The 26,953-nt window shown below is 42.0% G+C and overlaps 1 protein-coding gene across 1 annotated transcript in view; it reads left to right on the top strand.

Moving 5' to 3' along the window:
• Positions 1-26,953, top strand: part of LOC134532042 (glypican-5) — a 415,253-nt gene that overhangs the window by 268,891 nt on the left and 119,409 nt on the right. The window contains exons 3-4 of the mRNA XM_063368192.1: positions 4,431-4,843; positions 5,324-5,662. Of these exons, the coding sequence (XP_063224262.1) occupies positions 4,431-4,843; positions 5,324-5,662 (752 nt within the window). The remainder of the gene's footprint in view (positions 1-4,430; positions 4,844-5,323; positions 5,663-26,953) is intronic.

The following is a 26,953-nucleotide window of genomic DNA, read 5'->3' as shown; positions in this document are numbered from 1 at the left end:
TTGGCGGCCGTCTGCGAGAGAAGTCGTTGCCTTGTTTGACCGAGCCACTCAGGACGCGTTTGCTTCCACACTGAATCACTGTGATTGGTGTTGTTTGCAATCGATATGTACCTGGGAGAAATTCACCCAATTACGAAACACAGACGGTGCTACAGTGTTTCAACTTTCATCTAGTCTCGAAATCTTTTCGCGAAATCTGCATGCCCCTAATGATCAGTTATGGGGCAGTTTTTTTTTTGAACGGTTAGTTTTAGAATCACTTGTTCGTGCTCACGGTCTACAGTTTGTGCCCCTGCCGTCCAGGTGCTGGCAGTTTCCCGCCTGGCGCTGCGATCGCGTTCCTTGCCCGCGACGCTCGTCAAACCGCAGAGGCCGTAACCGTAACACCGCAAGGACGGGAAATCGGTCCCTTCTCCGTCGATGTCCCGCGGGGTTGGGGGGGGGGGAGGGGGGGGGTAACGACTTATTTTATTTCCTATTTTTTTTATATTTTATTTTACTGCCAGTCCGGGGCGAAGGAGTAAAAAAAAAAATGTTTTACTGCCGACCGCCGCGGCGCCGCATTTACATGAAGCGTCTGCCCAGCAAGATGGCGGCAGTTCCGAACTCCTTTTGAGGGGGGGGTGGGGGCACGCTATTGGCCACCGACTGGCGAGAGGGTATATCCCACCATGTCGCCGTGTTTCTAATGCGCCTCCCTCCGACTTCCCCTTTCCCCTGTAGCTGTCCGTGCATCAGCTGATCTCTCTCTGTGTCGTCTGAGACGCGACAGGCTAGGCTAGGCTAGGCTGGGCTAGGCTAGGCTGGGCTGGGCTAGGCTAGGCTAGGCTAGGCTGGACGCCTGGCGACGCTCGCGACGTGTGGGGTGTCCTCCGAGCCAATCGCAGGCCCGGATTAGCTTGCCCGATCAGGCAACACCGCTGCAGGGTGGGGATGCACCACAACGCCGAACGTACAATAACGCCGAAAACCATAACGCCGAATGTCAAATTTACTACAACGCGGACAGCTAGAAAACTGCTGTGTACCACAACGCCGAATAACCACAACGCCGAAATACATTGACGCCGAAAAATGTCATTGCAGGACTGCCACAAAGGTTAGGTTAGGTAAGGTTAGCACACCAATTCATTCAGTTGTTTTTCATTTTGCTCCTGTGCCCCCCCCCCCCTCCCTGCAGCAACATTTTTCGGCGTTACTGTATTTCGGCGTTGTGGTACACAGCAGTTTTATAACTGTCGGCGTTGTAGTCAGTCAATTTGGCATGCGGCGTTATGGTATTCGGCGTTATTGTACGTTCGGCGTTGTGGTGACGACCCCTTCAGGGTGCGCGAAGACCTCCGCGCCGCCTCTGGTTCGTGCAGACGGCTGCTGGTGGTGACGAGGATGACGGACGTTTGGCGACCCCTGGGGGTGCGCGTTGAGTCGGATAGTTCGTCCGGGTTGCAGTTAGAACGGCGTAATCCGCGCCGTGCCGGGGGGAAATTTCAAAAGAATGGAGGGATAGTATTATATGTTTGTGTTTCGGGGTCGTGGGTTCTAATCCCGGTGGAGCCGCATGCCCTGCGCTCCGTGTGCCAGGGACGACAGCAGGTTAGCTGAATTGTTAAGGAGGTATTATCTTTGAAAGATTTGTGCAATGGGAGTGCATGACTTGATGTAAGATTTTGGACATACGCCATTGCTAAGCACATGTATGTCCATTTTTCTTTGTTTTTCTTTGTTTGTTGACCATATTTCTGTTATGGAATATTATGTGGTGTTTATATCCTGTTGACAACAGCAATTTTTTGCTTAATTTGTGTTTTTGTCTTTTGGTTTTTTTTTTGTAGTTTTCTTCTACAGACATACATGTGCTTAGCAATGGCGTATGTCCAAAAGCTTACATCAAGTCATGTTAAGGAGGTAGTTGGAGAGGTGTGGCAAAAGATGCTGGGGTAGCCTTGGCCCTCTTGTTGTAGCTCTTACTCAGACACCTCCGAGTTGCGATGAATTGGCGTATCTATCCTCCCCGCGGCTCTATGGAGCTCTTGTTGGTTGGACTGGGTCCTTAACGGGAGCACATGAGGGTAATTCCAGCACGTTGAACATGTGCAGCGTTCTGTTGAAGAATCTGCAACCGTCCCGACCTTCGGGTCAGGTGTGCGTGGCGGTTCGAATCGTCGCTATGTCAAGGTCACGGTTCTCGCAGGCGGGGAAACACGTGAAAAAAACAAGGGAAAACTCAGGGAATTGCATTATTTTTTTAAGCCTGTGAAACACAGCGAAACATGAATAAGGGTAGGAAAGTGGACGGGGTGAATGAACTCTCAGCACAAATTCTATCATTTTCACCAACAAAAGGAAATAATTTGAAAGCAAACAGCAGGCACGGAGATTTTACTCCCTACCCCCCTTTTCGATTCAAAACGAGATTATGTGTACGCTTCTGGATATATTAGTTTCCAAATTGTATTCGTAACTTTGAATTATAGTGTGTGTTTTTTTTATGTATTAAAACCAATTTGCATTTTAATCACAATAGTGAATGTATTTCAAAACCCAACTTTTTTTTTTCATTAATTGAACGTAAGAGAAGCAATAATATACTCACCTCAGCGACAGCCCAGTTCTAAGTGTGCGTTACGTAACTACAGGTTTCGCTGCAAGCTTCCCCCCTCCCCTCCGGACGGAGACACTTGTGCAAGCGAGAGGCCGCAGGTTTATTTTCAGAGCGGAATGAAGCTGCAGACACAAGGCGCGTGACCTTGCCAAGGTAAGCCGCGCCTCAGAGGGGCTCTGTCTCCTTACCTTGGAAACCCGATCTCCCCAAAAGTGGGGGGAGGGGGATATTGGTAATCCGATCAACGGAAAGCCACCGCTGACCGCAGCTACACACAGGACCGATAAAAAAAAAGTGAATGCCACAAAAAAAAAAAACCCGCGATTTCGCTGTTGGGGCGTATCCCGTTGTCCACTGCACTGTCGGCTGCTCGGTGGTCGTGACAGCAGGACCAGCCGAGGTCGGAAGAAGTCATTCTCCGGTCGTTGGCATCTCGTGTTCGGATGCACGGGTCTGTACCAGCTCTGGAATCAGCCCGCTCTGCTATTGGTAGGGACCGGAAAATTCGCGGATTCATTTCGTGATTGGTAGAGACCCGGAAGATTCGCGGGTTAAATGACCTCCAGGATAGACTCCAACATCCTCTACACACTCGGGCAAATGCCAACTGTTCGTTGGCTGCTGACTTGTGAGTCGTCTCGACTGGGTGGCCTGTGATTCGACACTTCTATGAGTGAGGGTCTCTAATTGGCCCTCAGTCTTCCAGATTAACAGTGAACCAACGACAGAAGCAGCACCAAGGTATAATTATTTGAATTTTAGCATAACACGAAATGAACCCGCGAATTTTCCGGGTCTCTAGTGATAGGCTAAAATTAAAACATGTGAACAATTCTGCTGGTTCTGCTATTGGCTCGCAGGTTAACTGGAGCTCTCTGGGCAAATGACAAGACCATCGACCAAAGAAGCCTCGAATCACAAACTACCCAGTGGAGACGCCTCACAAGTTGGCACCTAATGAACACGCGTGTTTTTGCTTGAGAAATGCAGAGGATAATGGAGGCTATACTAGAGGTCATTGAATCCGCGAATTTTTCAGGTCTCTAGTTATTGGACACTTGATGCTTGAGTATGATATTTGTTTTATTTAAATTTATCACCTGGCAAGTTAAGCAATTATATTATGGTACCTACAAGTTACGAAAGGCATGACAAATCAACGAAACTGAAGCACTGGTCACGAAAATCACGTAAAAGTGCGGAAACAGTATTTGTGATGAAAAGTTTTTGTATCTTCAGTCTCTAGAATCGTTTTGTTAGCGTACATTAATTTATTTTTTTGACACTTCACACTGTTTATAGCCGCACATTAATGTTTGGGGACAGTCCATTTAAATAATGTGGAATTTACCCTCAAAACAGTTGTATAGTTTTCTGACTTAATAATCGACACATCATTGCAAATACAATATTATAAGTAAAATAATTGACATGTGATAAAATATGTTGTAAGGAAAATGTAACTTACAGGTCTTGTAAATGTTCTGAGTGTGGTTGACCAGGTATTGTTGCGCATGCCCCAACAGAGGTGCTAGAGTGGGTGTGCGGGGAGATGTCCAACTCAGTTCCGTATTTGTGGATTTATTTCATTTCCATTTGTATCGTTTCAATTTATTTCGGTTATTTCACATTAAAATGTTCAGTTAGGAAACATTGATTACCACATATTTCTGTTCTTTCCTTTGATTTATTTCGTTAAAATGCAAGCATTTCATCATTGAAATTCGATTCTATTAAAGTACACTTTCGTTATAAATGGGTTATTTTGATGCTTTTTCATGTAATTTTACTTCAGGTAACCGGACACATGTGGCGCGCTGTGTTGCAGAGCGCATGCTGGAGGCGACGCGGCGGTCGCGCAACAGGACGCTCGCGCTCTTCGACGACGTCTACCCGCGGCTGGCGGCCACCGCGCGCCGGGCCGCCACGCCGCTCTACGCCGACGTGCTCGCCTACCTGGACGCGTCGTCGTCGTCGTCGTCGTCGTCGCTGCCGTCGTCGGCCGACCTGGACCTGGAGCGCTCGGCCGCGGACTTCTTCGCGAGCCTCTTCCCGGAGGTGTACCGGCGCGCGCTGGCGCCCGGGCGCGGGGCCTTCGCCGCCGACTACGAGGCCTGCCTGCGGGCCGCCTACCCCGCTCTGCTACCCTTCGGCGACGTCCCCCGCGCGGCGGCGCGCGGCCTCAGGCGGTCCGCCGAGGCGGCGAGGACCCTGCTGCAGGCGCTCGCCCTGGGCGCGGAGGTCAGTCCCCCGACACCCGGTAGCCCGACTCCCGATTCTTTTAATAATGAGATTTTAAATCAGTGTTATATATATTTTCTGTTAATCAATTTTGTGAAAATAATCAAAAGTAAAATAAAAAAACAGAGGTACTAATATCTAGACGAAATCATTATTTTGCCTTCTGAAACTAAAAGATCCCACTAATCACCTTAGTCATCAAGAGAGAGTGAAGTGTAACAAAAGTTATAACATAACCTAGGGTTTACTCTGTAATGACTGAGGAGTGTAACTCTGTTGGGACCAAGATTTAGTCTTTTCCCGTAAGGCCACAGCTGGAGTAAGCGGAAATGCGTAGGCGTGACCACGGGGTGCTCCAGGTATGCATCTAATATCCCATAATAGGTCCAACAGGTTGGAATAGAGTCCGGCGTGCACAGTCGGCGTGGCGTGCTACAAGTGCCACGTGATGTCAGTGGAGTGGGGCGTGGTGTGCCACAGGTGCTGGCGAGCACGGACTCGCTGCTGATGTCGGAGCCGGGGGCGGAGCTGTGCCACGCGGCGCTGCTGCGCATGTCCTACTGCTCGCGCTGCCGCGGGCTGACGAGGCGCGCCAAGCCGTGCGCCGGCTACTGCCTGAACGTGATGCGCGGCTGCCTGACCCAGCACGCCGCCGAGCTCGACCTCCCCTGGAGCGGCTTCGTGGAGGCCACGGAGCGCCTGGTGGTGGCCGTCAGGGCGCCCGGCCTGGACGTGCAGCAGGTGGTGGCGGCGCTGCCCGGCACCATCTCCGACGGCATCATGCTCGCCATGGAGGAGGGCCCCGCGCTCCAGAGGAAGGTGAGTGCCTCGTCCCCCAGTCTGTCTCTCTCTCGCCATCTTAGAAGATCTCACCCTACCATCTGGGAGACACTGCCTTTTGTCACGTTCTTAGAAGATCTCACCCTACCATCTTGGAGACACGGCATTTTGTCACATTCTTAGAAGATCTCACCCTACCATCTTGGAGACACAGCATTTTGTAACATTCTTAGATGATCTCACCCTACAATCTTGGAGACACTGCATTTTGTCACGTTATTAGATCTCACCCTACCATCTTGGAGACATGGCCTTTTGTCACGTTCTTAGAAGATCTCACCCTACCATCTGGGAGACACAGCATTTTGTCACATTCTTAGAAGATCTCTTCCTACCATCTGGGAGACACGGCATTTTGTCACGTTCTTAGAAGATCTCACCCTACCATCTTGGAGACTTGGAATTGTGGTCTCATTCTTAGAAGATCTTACCCTACCATCTGGGAGACACTGCATTTTGTCACGTTCTTAGAATATCTCACCCTACCATCTGGGAGACACGGCATTTTGTCACGTTCTTAGATTATCTCACCCTACCATCTTGGAGACATGGCCTTTTGTCATGTTCTTGGAAGATCTCACCCTACCATCTGGGAGACACTGCATTTTGTCACATTCTTAGATGATCTCACCCTACCATCTGGGAGACACTGCATTTTGTCACGTTCTTAGACGATCTCACCCTACCAACTTGGAGACAACGGATTTTCTCACATTCTTAGATCTCACCCTACCATCTGGGAGACACGGGATTCTGCTAATTAAACTTTTGTACGCAGCAATATTTTAAAAATAGTACTATAAGAGTTAGTAACATGTATGAGCTATTGTTATCCAAAATTAAATGATCTTTTAGTGACTGAGCGTTACCTTGTGAAAGAATTTGAATGCATGCCATAAAACAACTGTAAAGGTATTAAAATAAAAAAAAATGGGTGCGTGTACTTATGTATGCATGTGTGATGTTATACTTCTTTGGCATCATTAAAAAAGTTTTTAATTGCATGCAAATAATTAATTACCATAAAATAATATAAGGGCTGGAAAAAGATAGTAACACAGTCAATAAAGTTCAGTTTAAATTTGAAAAATTAAATAACTAAAATGTAGAGAATAATAAATATATATGTCATAATTTGTACTAAATATTATAAGATTCCTAATTTTAAATATTTATTATCTATTATTTAATATTTTAAACGAAAATAAATAAATTCAATAATAAATTGAAAATTTAATTTAGATTTATTTTTTTTATAATTTGTTATTTTCTTAATTTAATATTCACTTTTCATTTTTATCAATAAGTTTTGATTAAATTTGTTCATTTATTTTTATGAATTTTTATTATATATTCAATTTAATAATAAATATTAAAAATTAATATTTATTTTGATGTTCCATTTTAATTTTTATCACAAATTTTTTATTACATGTTTTATTAAATTTATTTCTTTATTTTGTAAATATTAAATAACCAATAATACATATTTAACATTAATAATTTAATAATATTCAGTATTAATTATATTAAATAATAATATTTTAATTTATATCAATAAATAATACATACGAAAAGTTAACCTCAATTATATTGGAGCACTTAAAAAAGTATAAGGACACATTTGTTTTACTAATATTTACGAATAGTAAATAATATTAATCAAAATATTCCATTTAAATCATTACTGAATATAATTTATTAGCACATATGTAATTCGCACTTGTATGAAACTAAAACACGTGTTGTGAATGTAGAAACTAGAAACATGTGGATAAATATTATAAATATGAAAACAGTGATCAGAGGCGACGAGCGTGCCAACATGCGCGACTAATAGAGGTTCTATTTCTATTTTGTTGGTAGTTTTTTTTTTCGAGACTTAATGAGCGCTTTAGCGGGCAGCTTCAACCTGTTAATTTTGTGTTACAGTGATTCGCGCGCATCTTAAAATTTTACTCTCATCATCATTTTTTCATAACACGCCTAAAGAAGTATAACTTCGAAAAGCTGAATCATTTCATGTTTGGCCGAATATCTTTGCTTGGGATTTCTTTTGTCTCTGCTTGGAAGTGTGTCCTAAAAACAGCCATCCGCTTATTCTTGAAATTTAAGTTCATCGCCTCAGTGTTCTGGGAAGTGGACGCGGTCCCTGCAAAGGTCTGAAGGTATAGCACCGCGAATGTGTTCTGAACTCAACATCCAGATTGATGGTCTTCGATATGTAGTAATGTCGCGAAGTGCCGTGCACCTAGCATGTTCAAAGTGATCCTGCAGGGGAAAAACGGTTCTAATCGATTCGTTCAACAAACCACATGAAATCTGCTCGATTATAAGTATGAGTAATGCCAGCATAAATAGAAATGAAAAAAAAAATGTCTTCATTAATCGATAGAGTTAGAAAATTGATACCTATATCCCGTAGGGAAACCTCCATTTCACAGACGAGAGAGCCACACCCGAAGTTCTCCGAAGTTCATGCTCGCTTTTTTTTTCTCGTTCTATCTCATTGTATAAACCGGTGTGGCATTAAATTTTGCGGTCGATTAGGATAGGTTAGCTACATTATAAATACTTTACAACAATGTTGGTGTGGTTGGTTATATTAGGTAAGTATAGCTACATTAAAAATACTGTAAAATCATTTTATGGTTGCTTAGCAAATAACTTTTTAATATGTAGCTATCCAGGGTTAGGAAACCGTTTACATGATTTCACAGTATCTTTAATGTAGCTATCCTAACCAAATCAACCGTCTACAATGTTTTAAAGTATTTATAATGTAGCTAACCTAACCTAATTGACAATTAGTTATCATGAGTTACAATGAACCAAAAAAAAAAAACCGAAGATGCACGATCGGGCGTTTGGCTCGCTCGTTTGTGAAAATAAGGCTTCCCGTATCCCGTATGGCTTCTCGCTTCACCTTTAATCTTTGGGCGTTGTGCAGTGACTTAAGTTGGACGGGCCGGGAGTGTTAAGAATAGCGGCGAAACGAAGGTGCAATTGGCAAGCCAGCGCGCGGGGCAGAAGTTGGCCGACGGGTTTAAGGCCCTTGGCAGACGGGTCGGGCGCACGGCAGCGGGCAGGCGTGACGGTCTCGCGCCGTTTGCTCCGAGGTGTCCCGACGCGGGGACGCACCACAACGCCGAAATACCACAACGCCGAAATGCCGAATTGACCACAACGCCGAAATGCCAAATTGACCACAACGCCGACAGCTAGAAAACTGCTGTGTACCACAACGCCGAATTACCACAACGCCGAAATACACTAACGCCGAAAAATGTCATTGCAGGACTGCCACAAAGGTTAGGTTAGGTTAGACTAGGTTAGGTTATTACGCTAGGTTAGGTTTGATTGTGGTATTTTGACGTTAAGGTACATTTAAGAAACACACACAAATTCATTTAGTTATTTCGGCGTTGTGGTACACAGCAGTTTTCTAACTTTCGGCGTTGTGGTCAATTTTGACATTCGGCGTAATGGTATTTCGGCGTTGTGGTAGCGACCCTCCAGACGCGTGTGCCCAAAGGCTGTCGACCCGTCGGCCGATGAAGACGTGGACTTGTTCTCTCGTCTCCCGCCCGAGAGATGGTCGTCGCACGATGTGCTTGTGGGACCTCCAAGCACGAACCTCCGCACGCAGTGACCCGCACTTCTCGTCCAGGTTGTACCTGAAATACACGTCAAAACTCTGGATTCATATGGAGCAACATGTGCGGAGGAGACAAAAAATGTCCACGAACGTAGGTTCGGAAATGCTTTAAAAATATTTTATTTAGTACAAACGCGATTGCTGGTTTGCATTATTTGTCACAGAGAAAACCCGAAGACCGGATAAAGAATGATGCATGCACATACGTACAGGAAACAAGCCAATATTACCGATTTTAAATGTATGGACAGTATGATCCAAGAAGCCCACTGCAGGTGAATTGATAGGTTCACGAAAGGGAAATTATCGCTCGTGTGCTAATTTTGCGCTGCCGGTGGCGTTAATTCGTCAACACCAAGCAGTGTACGAATGTGTAACAATAGGCCAGGCAGCACTTCAGTTTTGATAATATTTCGTGAGAAGCTGTATCCCAAAAGATACAATTTTGCGAGTTCACTACATTAAGTGTTTTCTTTGGTTTCTGTGAATGTGTTTTTTTTTTGACGTGACAACGTCTAATAAATCGATGAACGCCGGCTGCACGCACAAAAAAGGATGACTCATTGTCCCGTCACGCACATTGTCCCGTTACGCACATTGTCCCGTTACGCACATTGTCCCGTTACGCTCATTGTACGCTTGCGCCGCATCTATCTCTCTTCCACTCGATTGGAACAACCATCGATTTGACTTTTTCGAGGCATATTAAACTTGAAACACTCCCATTCGTTTCCTACTTTTCCTATCATCGTCCTGTCCTTAACAGAATAACACAGATTGGAAGAAGTTAAATAGCAAATATGTATAAAATTTATAGTTAAAATAATCTCTTCGTTAAAGTAATAAACACATTTGAATTAATGAGTGCAAATAAAAGTATTTTTTTCAATTAAATTGTAGATTACATTCACTCCTTCTTTGTATCCATACAAAATGGTGATAAATTCAATAAAAATGATTCCATTTATTCATAAACTTATGCAATCATTTCATCAATGTTTTGTTATGACGTTGTCACGTTAAACTATCGTCCGTAAACCGACTTTACAGACAACCATTTTTTTTATAAAATAAAAGAGTTGTCCGCTTAATTTTTTACTTGTCCGAAGTGAGGTCTCGTGTAGCAGCGATAATATTTAATTTTACTGTTGAAATGTAGAAATATCTTTTACTAGCCGAAGTACCTGGCATTGTCCGGGCTGAACACATCATAATGCAAGGAACATCACTAACGAGTTTCAAGTCTGTTGGGCATACACTTGGAAAAACGGGAAATTTTGATTTTGAAGTCCTCTTGTTAGCATAATCTCGGTGCAACAAGGCTACGCAACAGGAAAACCGGGACGCCAATCTTCAGCTTCAATTTGTGGTACGGCAGGTAACCCCTAGGCAAGACGTGACGGACGCACCAAACGATAGCGCGTTACAAATTCAGGGCAACACCATCTATTGACGAAGTTCTAAACTAAACTGTTATCGGCGCCTTTAGTTCTCTAACAGCCGCGAGCTTCACTAAGTGGATGGGTTTTGCCAAGGAGTAGGATAGGAAGTTGCCAGATCTTACCATATGACCGTGTGGCGGACATTGAGAAATGACACAAATTCACTGTTTTGTGTGTCTATGACCTACTTCCTATGATTTTCGATTATAAAACTAAATTATAAACAGACTTTTGCATTAATAATATTAGTAAGTATTATTTTATTAAGGAGACACCATTCACGCGAAAATTCATGTATATCAGGCGTAGAAGTGAAAAAAAAAATTCCACCATTAGACGAGTCGTTTAGTGTTCATTAAGTATCTATAATGAGTTTGTATTTCTTTGCGTATGAATCAAAACGACGTAAGAGATCGCGTTAACTTGAAAATCCTGGACAGTTTTTGTCACGGCTTTAACTGTTAAACATAAATCTCTAGAGATACGGAATCATATATCATATAAGATTCTGCGTTTGAACAAAAGAACCACTGGATATTTTTAAGTTTTAAACATACCACAATTATTTTTCGTCCTCTTGATTATCTTACAAGCATTACATGTACGATTTACAGATTTGTGGCTTTGTTTTGGCTAGGTTTGTGGAGTAAAGTGTCTTATTTTTGTGTCATAAAATGTGTACTTTGATACAATGTTCGCAGAAAACCTTTGATAATATTCTTGCACAGAAATTCAGTGGCGTAGTTTGCAAGTTAAATCGAAAGTTTTATAAATCTGCTCCCGGATCCTCAGTGCGGCCATTTAATATACAAAATGTCACGAGTCCGACTCGTACCTGCTCTCCAGTTATATGTTTGTTTGTTTTTTTTTTCCTCCGACCCACGATGTTAGTTTTGTTACGCCCTTGCAGTCGTGTTGTGACGGGACGCTCTTATGGCATCTCGCAATGCTCATCGCGGTAATTGGCTTCTCGTATCGTCGAGGGACCGAGGAGTGGGGGTAACTTCGTAATGGCGCAGGTCTTTATGGCCCATTCCGACGAGTGAACATCCACTTCCATGGCAGGAATACCAACCACGCCGCTCCATAAAAAAATTACTGCTGTACTTTCCGTCACTTGTTTTGTGCACTCGGCCAGTAATAACGCTGCGATAGACACCCTTGCTCGTCGAATAACACAGCCGGGCTCCAATCACTTAACGTTTTACCGGCGGAGAATTAATAAAATTTTAATTACTGTAGCAAACACGCCTACCGATGACGGGTGTTTTATTCAGCTCTTATTGTGATACCGGATTTAAATTGATATGCTTAACGTAATATATGTGTAATGTATGTGACGCGTAATGTATGTAACGTACGCGGATTTAACTCACGAAGTCTCCAAAGTTACAATGAACCCAAGTGTTGATTCTTAGTTTAAAACGGATAAGGCACAGTTTTAGGGGTAGAGGTAATTATGTGGCAGATTTATATCTGATTTCATTGTAAACATGTGTTCCGATTAAAATTTTAGCGCGTTCCTAGGGATTCAAGCAACATTAAAAAAATTTTTTTTGCCTGTTCACTCCAGCTTTACTGAACAACGCTTCACAGTCTACTTTTGACGTGTCAACGTCTAATAAATCGATGAACGCCAGCTGCACGCACGAAAAAGTGTCCTGTTGCGCACATTGTTCCGTTACGCTGTGTCCCGTTACGCTCATTGTACGCTTGCTTCGCATATATCTCTCTTCCACTCGACTGTTTATAAAGTGAAGTGAAAAGTTAATGTGGTTTTCATTGCTTATTACAACAACAATTTCGGCAATTAAGGTTAATTATTCTTGCATTTTAAAAATCTGATTACTAGTATAATTTCAAGTATTTATTCTTTTATTATTACAATAAAAATGATTCAATTTTATTCATAATGTATGCAATCATTACATCAATGTTTTGTTATGACGTCACGTTAAACTATCGTCCGTAAACCGACTTTACAGACAACCAATTTTTTTTTGCAAATTAAATTTGATACAAATCGCAAATATTTTTATTATTAATTTTATCCTGGCTTGCAGTTACTGTAGCTGGCTGTAGATAAGGAGTTTTACGTCACGTGTCCATGCACGAGGACTTAAGGCGGAGGCCTCCAAGGTAACAGCAGCATTGTTCCCGCAGACAGGGGAACTCTGGAAACCAGGAAAACTCATGGGGATTGTAAACGTTTCTTCAAGTTAGTAATATTTCTAAACAGTAGATTTATTTAATTATTTATACTATTAAAGTATATAATGGGGACATTCCTTTATGAACACGCTGAATGAGTGGCAAGCAACTAGGGTGTGGATTGTACAACTCTACAGACAGAAAGGATACAGACAGAAAATATACATTCGAGAATCAGTACAAATATTAAAACACCCAGCAAACATTAATATAGAAGATGGCTACAAATTAAGCAAAATATGGAACCCACTCTTTAGAAATCCTCCAAACATAGCTCCACATCCAACATCAGACAGATCGCCCCTGATTGGCAGAACAGCCCAGCCAACCAGAAGAAAGAGGAAGGCTCTGATTGGGCCACAGCTGCAGCCAATCAGGAAGCACCTTCCTCTCAGGCGATAGTATATATAAAGGCAGGATAACTTGGAACCTCAGTAGGTAACTGCTCCCTGATGATGGCGACTGCAAAACGTCGGTGAATTATTCACCAAGGACGCGGCTACAACCCATGAAGCCAAGCTACTTCAGGGAGGATAAAGTTGAGCGCGTGGTGGGTGTTGTAAGCGTGGCAAGCCTGCTCGCACCAGCGGTCGGCAGAGAGCGCGCTCTTGTTTGTTTGTGAATGGCAGCGCATCAACTGCCAAGTCCCGCCGCGTGGCCTCTGCGTGTCGGGCAAGGTCACCCAGCGTCGCCGCGGCCTTCCGAGCACACCACGTGACCACTGACGCCCTTCGCGTGCACGTGTTCTGACGCATCACTCCTGCTACCGGAGATCAGGACAGGCTACTGATAAGAGAGCGTTAGCTGTCCGACGTGAAGGCGGTTTTTTTTCATAATTTTTTCCCCCTGATTTTTCACATACCAATATGGTAGATGTTTGTTCACAAATCAGTAGAGACCTGCAAAATTCGCGTTTTCAATGGCCTTCGGGATAGACTGCACATACCCCTGTACACTCAGGCAAATAACCCAAGTTCATTGGCTGCCGGCTTGTAAGTCGTCTCAGCTGGTTTGTCTGTGATTAGATCCTTCTTTGGTTGAGGGTTTATAACTGGTTGAGATTCGTCCAGCAGTAAGCCAATAGCAAAATTATCTAAGAGGTATATGTGTTTGAGTTCTAGCCTATCACTGAATGAATCCGCGAATTTTGCAGGTCTCTACAAATCAACTGTTATAGCCTGCTTTAATAAACGACTGTAGTTTAGCTTGTCCGGAGAATATTTAATCAAAATATTACTCTTTAATATGTTTCTATATATTTAAAGTACAAAACACGTCTTCATAATACAAATGTAATATGATATTAGTTGACATTTTTCTCGAATTTAACCTCCAATACAGGTACAGCTGATACATTTGTTAACAAACGGCCGCCATGTTGCTATGTGTAGTGCACTGAAATCCCCTTCCCCTTTTGGCTTAATCCCCCCCCCCCCCGAACCAGCATCGGACCTTATGTTCCATCTGTATGTTTGCCTTATCTCTGCCTGCAACAACCCAGTTTGTAGAGACTGGATATTTTGCGGATTCGTTTGGTGTCAGACCGAAATCCACAGTCCTATTTCTATATACTCTATACACGCATGTGCTTTCCCATTGGCTGGTTTCTCACTGCAGGAACTCCCTTATTTTTGAGTGGGTGGATGTGATCCGGTCGCTCTTCTGCTGGCTGGCAGCTGACTGCCCACAGTTGTAGAAGGGAGAGTCGTGAGAATTGTGATACAATCATCAGTGTAATGCAAAGGTATACACGTTTGCAGTCTACCTTGCGACCAAAAGAATCTGTGATATTTCCATGCCTCTACCAGTGTGTATCATAGCCACAGCTTCGTATCTGTCGCGGAAGCTTAATTTTAGGTCAACATCGAGCAACTTGCGTGACGCGGACCTTGAAATAAAAATAAGACAGTTTTGTGCTGGTTGTGACTGTAAAAGTATTAAGTTAAATACCTGCTTTTGTTATGCGTTCGGGACGATGTTTTACCACGCTTTGTAATGTGAATGTAAAGGTTTTGTGTGAATTGTAAATAAACGCCGTTTAAGTGAGAAAATGGTGGTTTTAAAAGATTTTGGGCAATATAAATTTTGTATCATTTAATTTTAAAAAAATTTCGTCCAAGCATAGTATTTAGTTTATTGGAATGCCGTAAGTGACTGGCTGGTACAAATGTTTTTCCCCGTGAACTCAAGGAACTATTTTCTGAATATGACAACTGAAATGAAATTAAATTGTCCGAAGAGCTCGAGTTAAGGATTTTGTTAAATATTTTGACGAGTGATCTCTGCCAAAGCGAAGGCAAATTTTCAGTTTTAAACCAATTTAACGTCTTTTTATTCCCATCCCTCCCTTGTCAGAAACATCGTTGTAATATAGATCTGAAGGAATGTATTGAATTACCAATTCTTCTGTGCATGATGACGTGGATAAATGCGTAGAGACCTTTAAAATTCGCGGATTCATTTCGCGATAGGATAGAGTCCAAATACTTTTGACATTATTTTCCTTCAGTGATTGGGCCACAGTTTATCTGAAGGACTCTGGGCCAATGAAAAATCTTGAACAGAAGAATTAGCGAATTACGATCATTCCAGTCAACAGGTGTTACGAGTCGGTAACCAATCAGCAGATGTAATTTGCACGAGTGCGTAGAGGATCATGGAGTCTCCTATCCTTTAGGGATTTGAAATCGCGAATTTTACAGGTCTCTGTAAATGCGTTGAAATGCAGCGAGCACTGTTGGCGTGTTGTGCTGCAAGTGCTGGTCGCGAGATGTCGTTGGACCTCGGCAGTTGCAGCCTCCCTGGTCCACTTGACCCAGAGCTTGTCTCCTCTCCTCGCCGTGTCTGGCTGTCCGTCGCAGCGCCCACTCGTGGCGCCATCGTTCCTTCCCCTCTCCTCCTCTTCTTCCTTCTTGCACAACTCTCCTTTCTGCGTTATTCAGTTGGCCTGTCCCCCTCCTTCGTCTCCCGAGAGGCTTCTGAAGATGCGTTGTTATCTCGCGCGCGCCGCTGCCTTCTAAACGAAATTCAAAACTTTTTCTTCCCGTCTTGTGTTCGGGACGCCGCGCCGCTTTAATATTTCCCCCCTTCCCCTTCCCTTCCTTTCCCCTTCTCACATTCTACATCTTCTCTTCTTTGAGGCTAACAATATCGCGGAGCAAATTGTTTTCTCTCTTTACGTGTTTGCCTTGGTTGCGATGACTGCTTTCTTCTTCTCTTCTGTCTTGTATTTTTCTTTTTTCTCTCTCTCTATCTCTCTCTCGTTTACCGCCATTTACCGCCCCCCCCCCCCCCCCCCGCACTCTCTTCGCCCTGGGCCTTGGCGTCTCGGAAATGACCAAGCGCCGTCGTTTCCTCGAATCCAACAAGTGACGTTGTTTCAGAGCAAGCGAGTTCATTTAGTGATTGGCCTGAATTTGGAACACTTAAACATGATCGCTTTGCGGCCCAGCTAGTTGCTCGAATCTGTGTGAATGTGTGGGGAAACTGGTTTTCGAATGTAATACCACTTATTACCTTTTTTTTGGAAACGCCGGATTTTTAAAGTTTTAAATACTTTCCAGCACGTGCACTAATATGCTTAATTTTCAGTTAGCTGTAAATTTGAATTTAGTTAAATTTTGTAATGGTTAGCCTACCTCGTATTCATTGAACATTTAGCTAAAGCTTAATTCTGCTTTCTATCTAATTACCTATTTTATCATCTATTATGTTTGTGTTATGCTTATTTTTGTAAAATTGAAATGCTTAATGTAATAGTAGGAAATGTGCTTAAGTATAAGAAAATGGCGTATCGCCTTAACTTCGCTACAGATAAAGACGATAATAAATAAATAATGAATAAATAAATAGTTTGTACCAACCCGTATTAACATTTCCAAAACCAACACTTCGAAATAAAATAAATTAATGTATTCCATATGTGGGAATGATTTTAAGACAGGAGGGGCGGAATGGATAGAAACCACTAGAACACCATCTTTGTTTCAACCATTTTTAGGTAGTAGTCATTATTTTATCGGTAAATATTGAAAACGTGACTTTTTGAGTCATAATACGTGTTTTAATGTGATATATACCCACGTGAATTCAAACGGTCCAGCAATTAATGAATTTTTAAGAACGAACACAGCTGTTATATAATATTGGCGAGTCTTAGAAATTATATATTGTGGGCCTACAGTGAAGATTCAGCCAAATCCATTTCTGCTATCATTCACGTACAACGAATCTCACATAATGGGTTTAAGAAAAAGAAGGAAAACCCTACACCCCTTCAGCTACAGTAAGTAATGGCTAATTTGTAATCTCTCGTTGAAAGTCATTATTTCTTGTACATTATTATTATTATAGACAAGCAGGGACCGTTGATAGAGATTCGTTTCATTTATTATTTTTTTTTACGTCGTGATCAGGATGTGAAACACAAAGTTGCAATTACGATAATGCCCGCCTGGGTTCTAAATCCAGCTCAGTGTGTATGTTACCAACACGCCGGTGGGTCGAGTGGCGTAGTGGCGTGAGAAGCATGCTTGTGGTGGTTGTTTCTGGGGTTTGGAACAGGGGAAGGGGGGGGGGACGATGACTCACTGGAGAAACTACGCCCAACCCTCCCCCCTCTCCTGTGCCTTACCCTGTTAACAATTACCCACACGCCCTCAACCACCAGGTCTCGTCTGGAGGCAGAGGTGAGTCACTGCTTACCTGCATTCCACGGAAGCTTTCAAACACCCTCCTTCCCCTAAAGGAAAGAAGAAAAAAAATCTTTTCAGGCTCCAGACGGTGCCGCGTATTCTGCTCACGTTTCATTGGGCGCTGCCCATCGTGTATCATTTCTTCAACACCTTTTTTTTTTGTAGTTTCGACCCTAAACACCAGATTATTTGCTGCCTGCTGTCAGTAACCGTCGGTTCTGTCATGGGCGGGGTCGCGAGATGAGATGTTTGAGGCTGAGAGCGACAGTTGAATAGCGGTTCAGTGGTGTTCGATACAACGAGACCCTCACGCAAGCAGAATATTAAACTGTGAAACGGAATTGATAACCGTAATTTCCTCCCACCCTCTTATTTATTTATTTATGTATTTATTTATTGTATTTATTGGTGGCGAAGTTTTCTTACACTTAACCACCTTTCTGCAATTACATCAAATAGTGGAATATTAAAAATTAAGCATGATATAAGCAGATGTTGACTAAATATTAAGAGAACAAATTAAAATTTTAACTTAATGTTCAAATATGAACTATTACAAAAGATTCAACCATAAATTATTTAAAGTAATTAAAAATTAAGGATAGACATACATAAAAAGTAAACGTACATAAGTAAAACCTGGAAACGTCAAGGCTTTTTTCAGCGTTGGAAAATTGACAAAACAGTGGTTGGTAGATTATTATTTTTCAAGTGGAGTCCAACAACTTTAGTTATAGTAATCGAATGTACGCGGCCAAAACGTGGGAAACTAAGTCACGGCTCGCTACTCTATCACTAAAAAAAATACTGAATCTTTCGGCGTCAAAATATGATGCATATTATCTTTGCGCCACGGACTCGGCAACAACGCTGGGAGGAACATGTTAGCAAATAGCAAATTTACTCTGTAAACGAATGATAATAGAATTCATACAGCGTTACAGAGTCAGGTCAGTGAGTCAGTCAGTGATGAGCGTATTTATGTTTATAAATAACTAATATTTTGCTAAAGAACACATTGTATTCTTACAGAGTATGACATCCGAAGACGTTGCCCTAAATAACCCAAATCAACGATATTGGCGCTAAGATTCAGTAATTCAAGATGGCGGCGATGAGATCGGGGGCCCATTTGACGAAAGTATAAGATTTTTTAACTAACATGTAAAATTTTTACAAGTTTGTTAAAATAAACTGTTTAAAGTGGTTTCTTTAAAAACACTTTGGCAAACTTGCAATGCCAATTGACTTGATGTAAGTTTTTGGACATACGCCATTGCTAAGAACTTTTTCTGTTGAAGAAAAACTAATAAATAAAATAAATAAAAATACACAAGAAAGACAAAAAACACACAAAATTAAGCAAACAATTGCTGTTGTCAACAAGAATATAAACACCACAAAATATTCCGAAACAGAAATATGGTCAACAAACAAAGAAAAAACAAAGAAAAAAGTACTAAGTGAACAAAAAAAACACACAAATGATGACAACAAAAAATATTTAAACCAAAATAATTCAGCACAACAGTTGAAACGAGACAAAAACACGACAAAACGAAAAGACAAAAAAAAAACAAACAAAAAAAAACAATAGTTTTACCAAAACAGAAACAAGCCAACATGCCAATTGAATTTCCCCAAAATTATAAGTTATTTACTTTTAGGGTACCCTATCAAGTGTTACTGGCAACGGTAGCAAACACTTGTCTACTATCATTTTCTACCTACCTCGAAGGTAGTTGGTTTACAATTACAAGTTTATTGATAATTCTCCTGGAAGTATGTTGTGGTCTAGTTTTCCCGCTGACGAGCTAAACAAAAAATCTTAAAGCAACTAAACTGTAATAAATATATTAATTAATTGAGGTTATGTTGCCCGAAATTATTGCATACAGGTGGTGTTATGTCACCATTTATTGGAAATGACTATTTTAGTGACTTTGTTAGAAAATTTATGTGGAAACGCCTGTTCGTAAAAGATTTTGCTTACAAGTGCAAATTTCTTTTAACTGTCACAAGACTTGTAACTTTGTGGAATGGGGCCCCTGGAGTTGTGGGTATTTCTCATGGCGAAATATTTTCCCGGGGCGCAGGAATGCGATGTGCTGGCGGCAAAATCCACGACCAGTTCACAGCTCACCATTCCTATAGAATTCTTTTCTCAAACACCCTCCGTTTTTTGTTGTCCATTCCTCTTGTCACTTATATATCCTCCCTCCCAGCCACAGCGCGCCGGGTGCGGACGACAGGGCGACAGGTTTTTGTCCGCGCGCCCGCCACAGACACAGTCTCGCTGCCGCTAAAAGGGACGCCGCTCTCGACTGTACACACCCCCTCCCTCGCTCACCCTGCTCTCACTCCCTGCCACACGCATGCGCACTAGCTCCCGCGGCGTGGCGCGGACAGGTCCCGTCCACTGCGACAATGGTCGCGCGCGCCGTACAGCTCGGCCAGAAAACATCCACCCCCAGTAGTAGTTAGTATGTTTGTTATTTATTATATTTGGGCTTACCGTCCTTTGCGAAAAAGGTCCCGAGCTTCTTACAGCTTGGTCAGAAAACATATTCCGTTAGTAGTATTTAGTATGTTTTTTTATTTATTATATTTGGGCTTACCGTCCATTCCGACATAGGCCTCAGGCTCCATACAGTTCGGTCTGAAAAAATCTACCACCGTAGTATTTAATATTTTTGTTATTTATTATCATGTTTGGGCTTACCATCCATTGCGGCATAGGCCCCGAGCTCCATACAGATCTGTCAGAAAACATCTACCCCTAGAAGTATTTAGTATGTTTGTTATTTATTATCATGTTTGGGCTTACCGTCATTTGCGACAAAGGTCCCGCGCTCCATACAGCTCGGTCAGAAAACATATTCCGTTAGTAACTAGTAGTAATTAATATGTTTGTTATTTGTGCTTACCGTCCATTGTAACAATGGTGTGAAATTTTGTTGAAGGGGTAGATAAATAGAGTGTGTTGATACATCGATGGAGAAATGATTGTTGGATTTTAATAATTTTTTTTTCCGGAATGATGAAACATCACAGTCACGCTCCTTTGGCGGTGGGTTGGAATCAAAATCACTGGTGTAGTTTACGTTCAACCAGTGTTTTTTTTTTTTTTTTTTTGCGAGGGATTAGTAGGGACACCTGTATTTCGCGAATACATTTCGTGTCAAGGCATTTCACAAAACACTGTAGCTTTTCTCCTGTGGTTATTGGCTGAGGTCGGTGAGAGATGTCGTCCCGCTCTTGACGGGGGCCAATGAGAATGTGGTCACCGTACTGCTGCACCCTCACAATTTACCACGGCTCTTAGAAAAAAGCTACAGTGTTTTGTGAAATACCTTGACATGAAATGAAATCGCGAAATATAAGTGTCCCTAGCGATTAGTAACTCTTGTGTAATCTCGGGAGTTTCCCTCGTGTTGAGGCTCGGTGTGCACGATATCGTGAGTGTTGGTGAGAGAGGGTGTGTGTGTGGGGGGTTGCTTTGTAATTCTGCAAAAAAAAAGTTATAAGGGGGGGGGGGAAACTTCTGGACGGAGACTCGCAGAAGTACGTGAACCCCGGGCGGGGAAGTTCTTGAGCGGGCGCCAAGGAAATTAATGGGGAACCACACATCACTCGCACAGCCATGGCTCTCCCCGCCAGTAGTTCCCGCCCCAGAGCTGGGAGCCGGGCGGCTCTGCTATTCACTCAGCGGCCAGTCCTTTCTCCACGCGGAGCAAGTGAAACAAAAATACATGGGGTTGTCTGTAAAGTCGGTTTACGGACGAAAATTTTACGTGATAACGTCATAAGATATCATTGATGAAAAAATTGCTTACTTTTTTAATTTTCAAATATTATTTACTTTTTTTTTTTGCAAATTTAATTTAAATAATTTGTTTAAATGTAATCATGAACAATTAGTTTAAAAAAAAAATCCTTAACACCATCAGCTCGTAACAGTCAAATAAGAAAGTAATCGGCTTGTTTTCTGACGTCACTGAGGTGTCGCTCATGGAGTGTTGCAAGGCCAGAAGTGAGGGCCAGACATCGGAAAACCAAAATAAAGCTGTTTAGCATGTTTGGATGAACCAAATTGGTCCAGTAATATTTTTAAACGTGTATGTGGAGTTGATAATTGCAAACGCATGAAAGTACCAAAAAATTGAAAACTGTTTGGGCGAATTCCCTGAATCGGTGATCTTCAACCTTTTTTTGAATCAAGGACCAGTTAATTGTTTCCTCGTCCAAAGTGTTACGGGTCGCGCCGTATCATACACCATGTCACCATAATCATTGCGATGACTTTTTCCCCACGATAGTTTATTCTTGTAAGTTTGGCAATATGACAAAAGTAACTTAAATCCAAATATATACATGCGTGGTGACCCGGAGTCGCTGATCGACTCCTGATACATATGCCAAGGAATATAACATAATTATAATTTCTGTTTATTGTAAGACTATGTTATGTGGATAAATAAATATATGGCAAATGATGTTTCATAAGGGTTGCGTATATTGAATATTAAAACGTCGCTTATAGTTAAAAGACACGCGCAGTAGGCTAGATGATGCGCGTAAAATGTTTGTGAAAACTTAATCATAGTGTACTAAAGTCTGACGTGAAGGAACCACGCAGTGGCAGCAATGTCAATAAACATGTATACTTGCTCGATGCCCCGTGCAAACGAACGCACGAGTCTGCTTGTGTGCTCGTGGAAATGTGGAAGCTTCGATGGAAGGCAGGCCTCGTGGCCAAGAACTGCCCGATGGAGTTGGGGGAGGGGGAAATCTGTGGTAGAAGGCAAGACAAGGGAATGCTGGTGGACACTCTTGAGTGTGGGACTGATTGGCGTCGGACGCGCCATGTAATTCTGTAAGCTGTTTCAGTAGAGAACGTATATGGAGTTTAAGATGTGCTTAATAAAAGGACAGTCTTCAAGTTGATGCCTGCAGTCACTTCTCTGGGGTACCTATCCCTTAGACGTGGCAACGATACACGTCCGCTCGGTGTAGGAACACTCCACGGTCCAGCTGCGACTCTAGGCTGTTTACAGGGCAGCCTGACACTACAAATGAACCAAAGTATTTTATACCAAAATAAACTTTGGGTCTACCAACAATTTTTCTTCTTCAAGTTTTTAAAATACGTTTCTGAAACTAATAAATTGCAGTGGAAAATTATATTATAAACGTAAGTTGGCAGACAAATATATATATATATTTTTTTAATGAAAGGAGCTAACTTGGATGGGATTTCTTCCATCAGTTATATAGTTCATCTAATAGACAGTGAGCAGTCCCAAAAGTGCTGCCAGATGTCGGTCTTCAACTATTTCCGCCTCGCACACTGTAAAAAAAATATTCACCTTTAATTTACGTAGAACGCAAGGTTACACATTATCCACTTACTTCGAACATGAATCCAAACAAATATACTTGGTAGGTATATCAACAAAACTAACAAAAATCTGGTTGAGTCCACATTAACAACACTCTAAGTTTGTTTATGCGTGTGTTTACCTTTGTTTAGAACTAAATGTAAAACTTTGAAGTTGAAATACGGCGTAGTTTATAAGAATATTCAGTTATTTGAAATTGTGAAGAACTCTTCCGGTTATTTGAGTGAAATTCTTATTTGAAAAGTCCGCAAATTAACTGAAATTTCTAACAGTTCCTAGGGAAGACTGTGAGCAAAAATAGCGCTGCCTGAAACACACCGTTCGGGCTGCGGGTTGAACACCTCTGGAATGTTCCGGAATGGAAACGGTATTTTCACGCGGATAAATGCGCCCGGGGCGACGGGAACACAATCAAGCCCCAGGGTATCCGGAGCGAAAGTTGGACGGACGGCGACATTTTTAAGATTAATCCATTTGTGCGCTTGGAGTGGGTCGTCCCGTTCCTATATCTTCTAGTTCCCTCCCCTCTCCTAGTTCCCTCCCCTCTCCTAGTTCCCTCTTCTAGTTCCCCCTCTCCTAATTCCCACCGCTCTCCTAGTTCCCTCCCCTCTTCTGAAGCGAAGCGTCACAACTGCAGGGAGACAGGATAACGAGAACGAGCGCCTGAAAAATTCAGCACTGCTTTAAATGTGTTTTACGTAGAAAACTCTTTTCAGTCCGCCGTTAAACTACTTTCTCGTTAATAATTCACGCGATCGTCTGCCACCACACGTTAGGCAATCTGCTTTCTTCTAGAGAGGCGCTTTCACAGAGCTCAGAAGTAGTTGTTCGTACATCGTCTATAGTGTGAGAGGATTATTCGAGAATGGCAAAGCACAGATTTGTAAATTGCAATCGTGAGTACTTCAGGATCTCTAACATTAGGTACGTTATATTATCTGATCTCCATTGTATTACCCTTCGATATAATTAGAGACCTGAAAAATTCGCGTGTTCATTTCGTGTTATGCTAAAATTCAAATAATTATACTTTAGTGCTGCTTCTGTCATTGGTTCACTGTTAATCTGGAGGACTGAGGGCCAATTAGAGACCCTCACTCATAGAAGTGTCGAATCACAGGCCACCCAGTCGAGACGACTCACAAGTCAGCAGCCAATGAACAGTTGGCATTTGCCCGAGTGTGTAGAGGATATTGGAGTCTATCCTGGAGGTCATTGAACCCGCAAATTTTTCCGGTCTCTAGATATAATGTACCAGCACGAGAATCCAGGAAGTCGTCACCAACTTGAGTGGCGCCATCTAACTGTTGTTAGACTTGAAAACTTTCTATAACTTCGATCAGGCGTACAGCGGGAACTCGTTTTCTCTTCAGGTGTTTAAAATTTTATTTAATTGTGAGAGACGGAAACAGAAAGACGACATCTTGGTTTCGACAATTTTTAGGTCATATAAATGGTCTGTCTTATAATTTTAAAAATTTAACTTCGTTTTAAACCATGGTAACTTCGTAATTTAATAGCAAGCCTAAAGTTATTAGCGGCAGATTGCTGAAAATAGTTTACCTTGTGTAGTTAAGCCTTTAGTAATGAATAATTGTTTAATAATGACAACAATGTAATAACATTATCAATAAATCGTATGTTATGGTAGTTGAAAATCTCTTAATGTGTGATTTCGGCCTCAACGAAATAAAATTATCAATAGTAACGTAATAAAATTTAAAACTGGAAATTAAAAATCTTAAAAAAATTGTTTTTAATATGGCGTGTTTTCGCTAAGGCGCGGCTTCATCCCCGAAGTCAGGTTATTGCATTTTCATCACGTTTTGTTTATGCAGAGCAATTTTTATGGATGTGCATTTTGAGTTCTGAAGTAGATTTTATTGCCAGATATACCTATGTGTCATGTTATTTGATACGTGTTAAGGCCAAGCATAATATTTATAATTAAAATATTTGTCTAACTTAATGTGTCAATGTTACTCACAGTAGTTCGTTTTCTATATTTTTGCAGCTGGGTAACGCGTATAAAATATATTTTGTAGTCTTAAGTCTATAAGTTTTGAAATATTTCTTCGTGTAAATATGAGATTAGAAGGGAGGAGATGAGAAATCGAATATCCCAACATGGAGTGTGAAGCCGATACTTGAAGAGTATCAGTCTGATGTCGATATTAGCTGCGACCAAGGGTTTCGTTCTGATGGCGTGGATACCGATGCCGTGCGTGGTCATGCAATGACAGCAAAATGACAGCAAAACACGGCAGGGGGTCATCGTGAGTGTCAGCCATCACGTCAGTCATTTTACGAAAACACTATTTTTTTTATAAATAAATGGAAAAGCTCTGGCTTATTTTTAATATAGCGCCTTTTTTTGTTTGTTTTTGTGTGGATGCACATAAAAGTAGCTATTAATTTTAGGCATGATGCAATGAACGTGACATTTAAATTATAAACTACTAACAGTTAGTAGATTATGGCGAGTGTGTGTTCGCTTTGAAGTCTAACTTTCAACATCGCTGTAAGGATAAAATCCACAGGACTAGTCGTAAGAAACGATGACGTTAAATTGATATGAGGCGACTTGAGGTGTTGGGCTTAAAGGCCATGTTGGTTATTTATTATTTAAAGGTTATAGTAAATTTTATGTCCTTTTATTTTATTATTTGATGGAAAAAAATTGATACATATTTACTAAATGTTTTTAAATAGCAGTTGAAATGTCTTGCAAGTGTGATAGTTATGAGTTTGCAAATGTCTGGTAAGTACTTGATTTCTCCAAGTCATGGGCGAGAGGTGTAGGTACAGTCAGGGGGGTGACAGTAGATATGACGAACTGAATCCTTAAAAACTGGATCATACCATGTTTCACCAACATCGGGAAAAATAGATTACAAGTTTTGATCTCTTTAGTTTATTATATGTCCAGTTGTTATTAATTTGTGTTAATCTAAGTTGCTGTTACAGTACTATAAATTACTTCTATTCTAATTATAAATAGTTTCTTATGATGCCATTTTTATAATTTTGTTGGGTTTGATTCTCTGTTCTGAGGTCGAGCTTCGAGCTATCATACGGCCATATTTGTATTATCTCGTGGCAATAATGGGATTTGAAAGTAAAAGCGTATATTTTTAAAATGTCACTTAAAACTAGATGCTGCGTGGCATATTGCCGAAAACGAAAATTAGAGCACGTTGGCCTGTCGTTCTACAGATTACCTGCAGAACCTACAAGTTACGTTTGCACCAAGCTTGTGAACAAAAGAAGCCAACTATCACGCGCTAAACCTTCCTCAGGTTGTAATTGGCTGTAATTTTTTCGTTGTCAAGTCGCAAAGAAATGGTATGATCGCAAGGGTTTTTTGTTTACAAATTCAAGTGAACGATCATTACTATGGGAGTGGCGCCTCTCCCTTAACTTACTCTATGGGTACAGTTGCAAGCCTGCTCGGGTTACCAGACGGCGGAGACAGCGGAGAGCAGTTGGCAGCGGCGCTTGGAGCCCCCCTCCCCTCTCGTGCTCACTTGTAGCCGCGACCAGCCGGCTGTGTCGACCCTCACTAGGCTTGTAATTATTCCGAGAAGTGTCCTGTCATAACCGCAACCCGCCCTCAGCCTTGTTTGTCTGGCCCGCCCTCCTGCCCGCCAGACGCAGCTGCGACAGGAGGCCCTTCATCCCCTCGCTGGCGCCGGGACGCCTTCCCAGTCGCACTTGCGGGACGCACCGCAACGCCGAAATACCGCAACGCCGAACGTACAATTACGCCGAACGTACAATAACGCCGAATGCCAAATTGACTACAACGCCGACAGCTAGAAAACTGCTGTGTACCACAACGCCGAAATACTACAACGCCGAAC

Source organism: Bacillus rossius, chromosome 5 (genome assembly GCF_032445375.1).
Source record: "Bacillus rossius redtenbacheri isolate Brsri chromosome 5, Brsri_v3, whole genome shotgun sequence".
Classification (NCBI taxonomy): Eukaryota; Metazoa; Arthropoda; class Insecta; order Phasmatodea; family Bacillidae; genus Bacillus; species Bacillus rossius.
The sequence above is the reverse complement of the archived record's forward strand: the minus strand, read 5'-3'. Positions and strand labels throughout refer to the sequence as shown.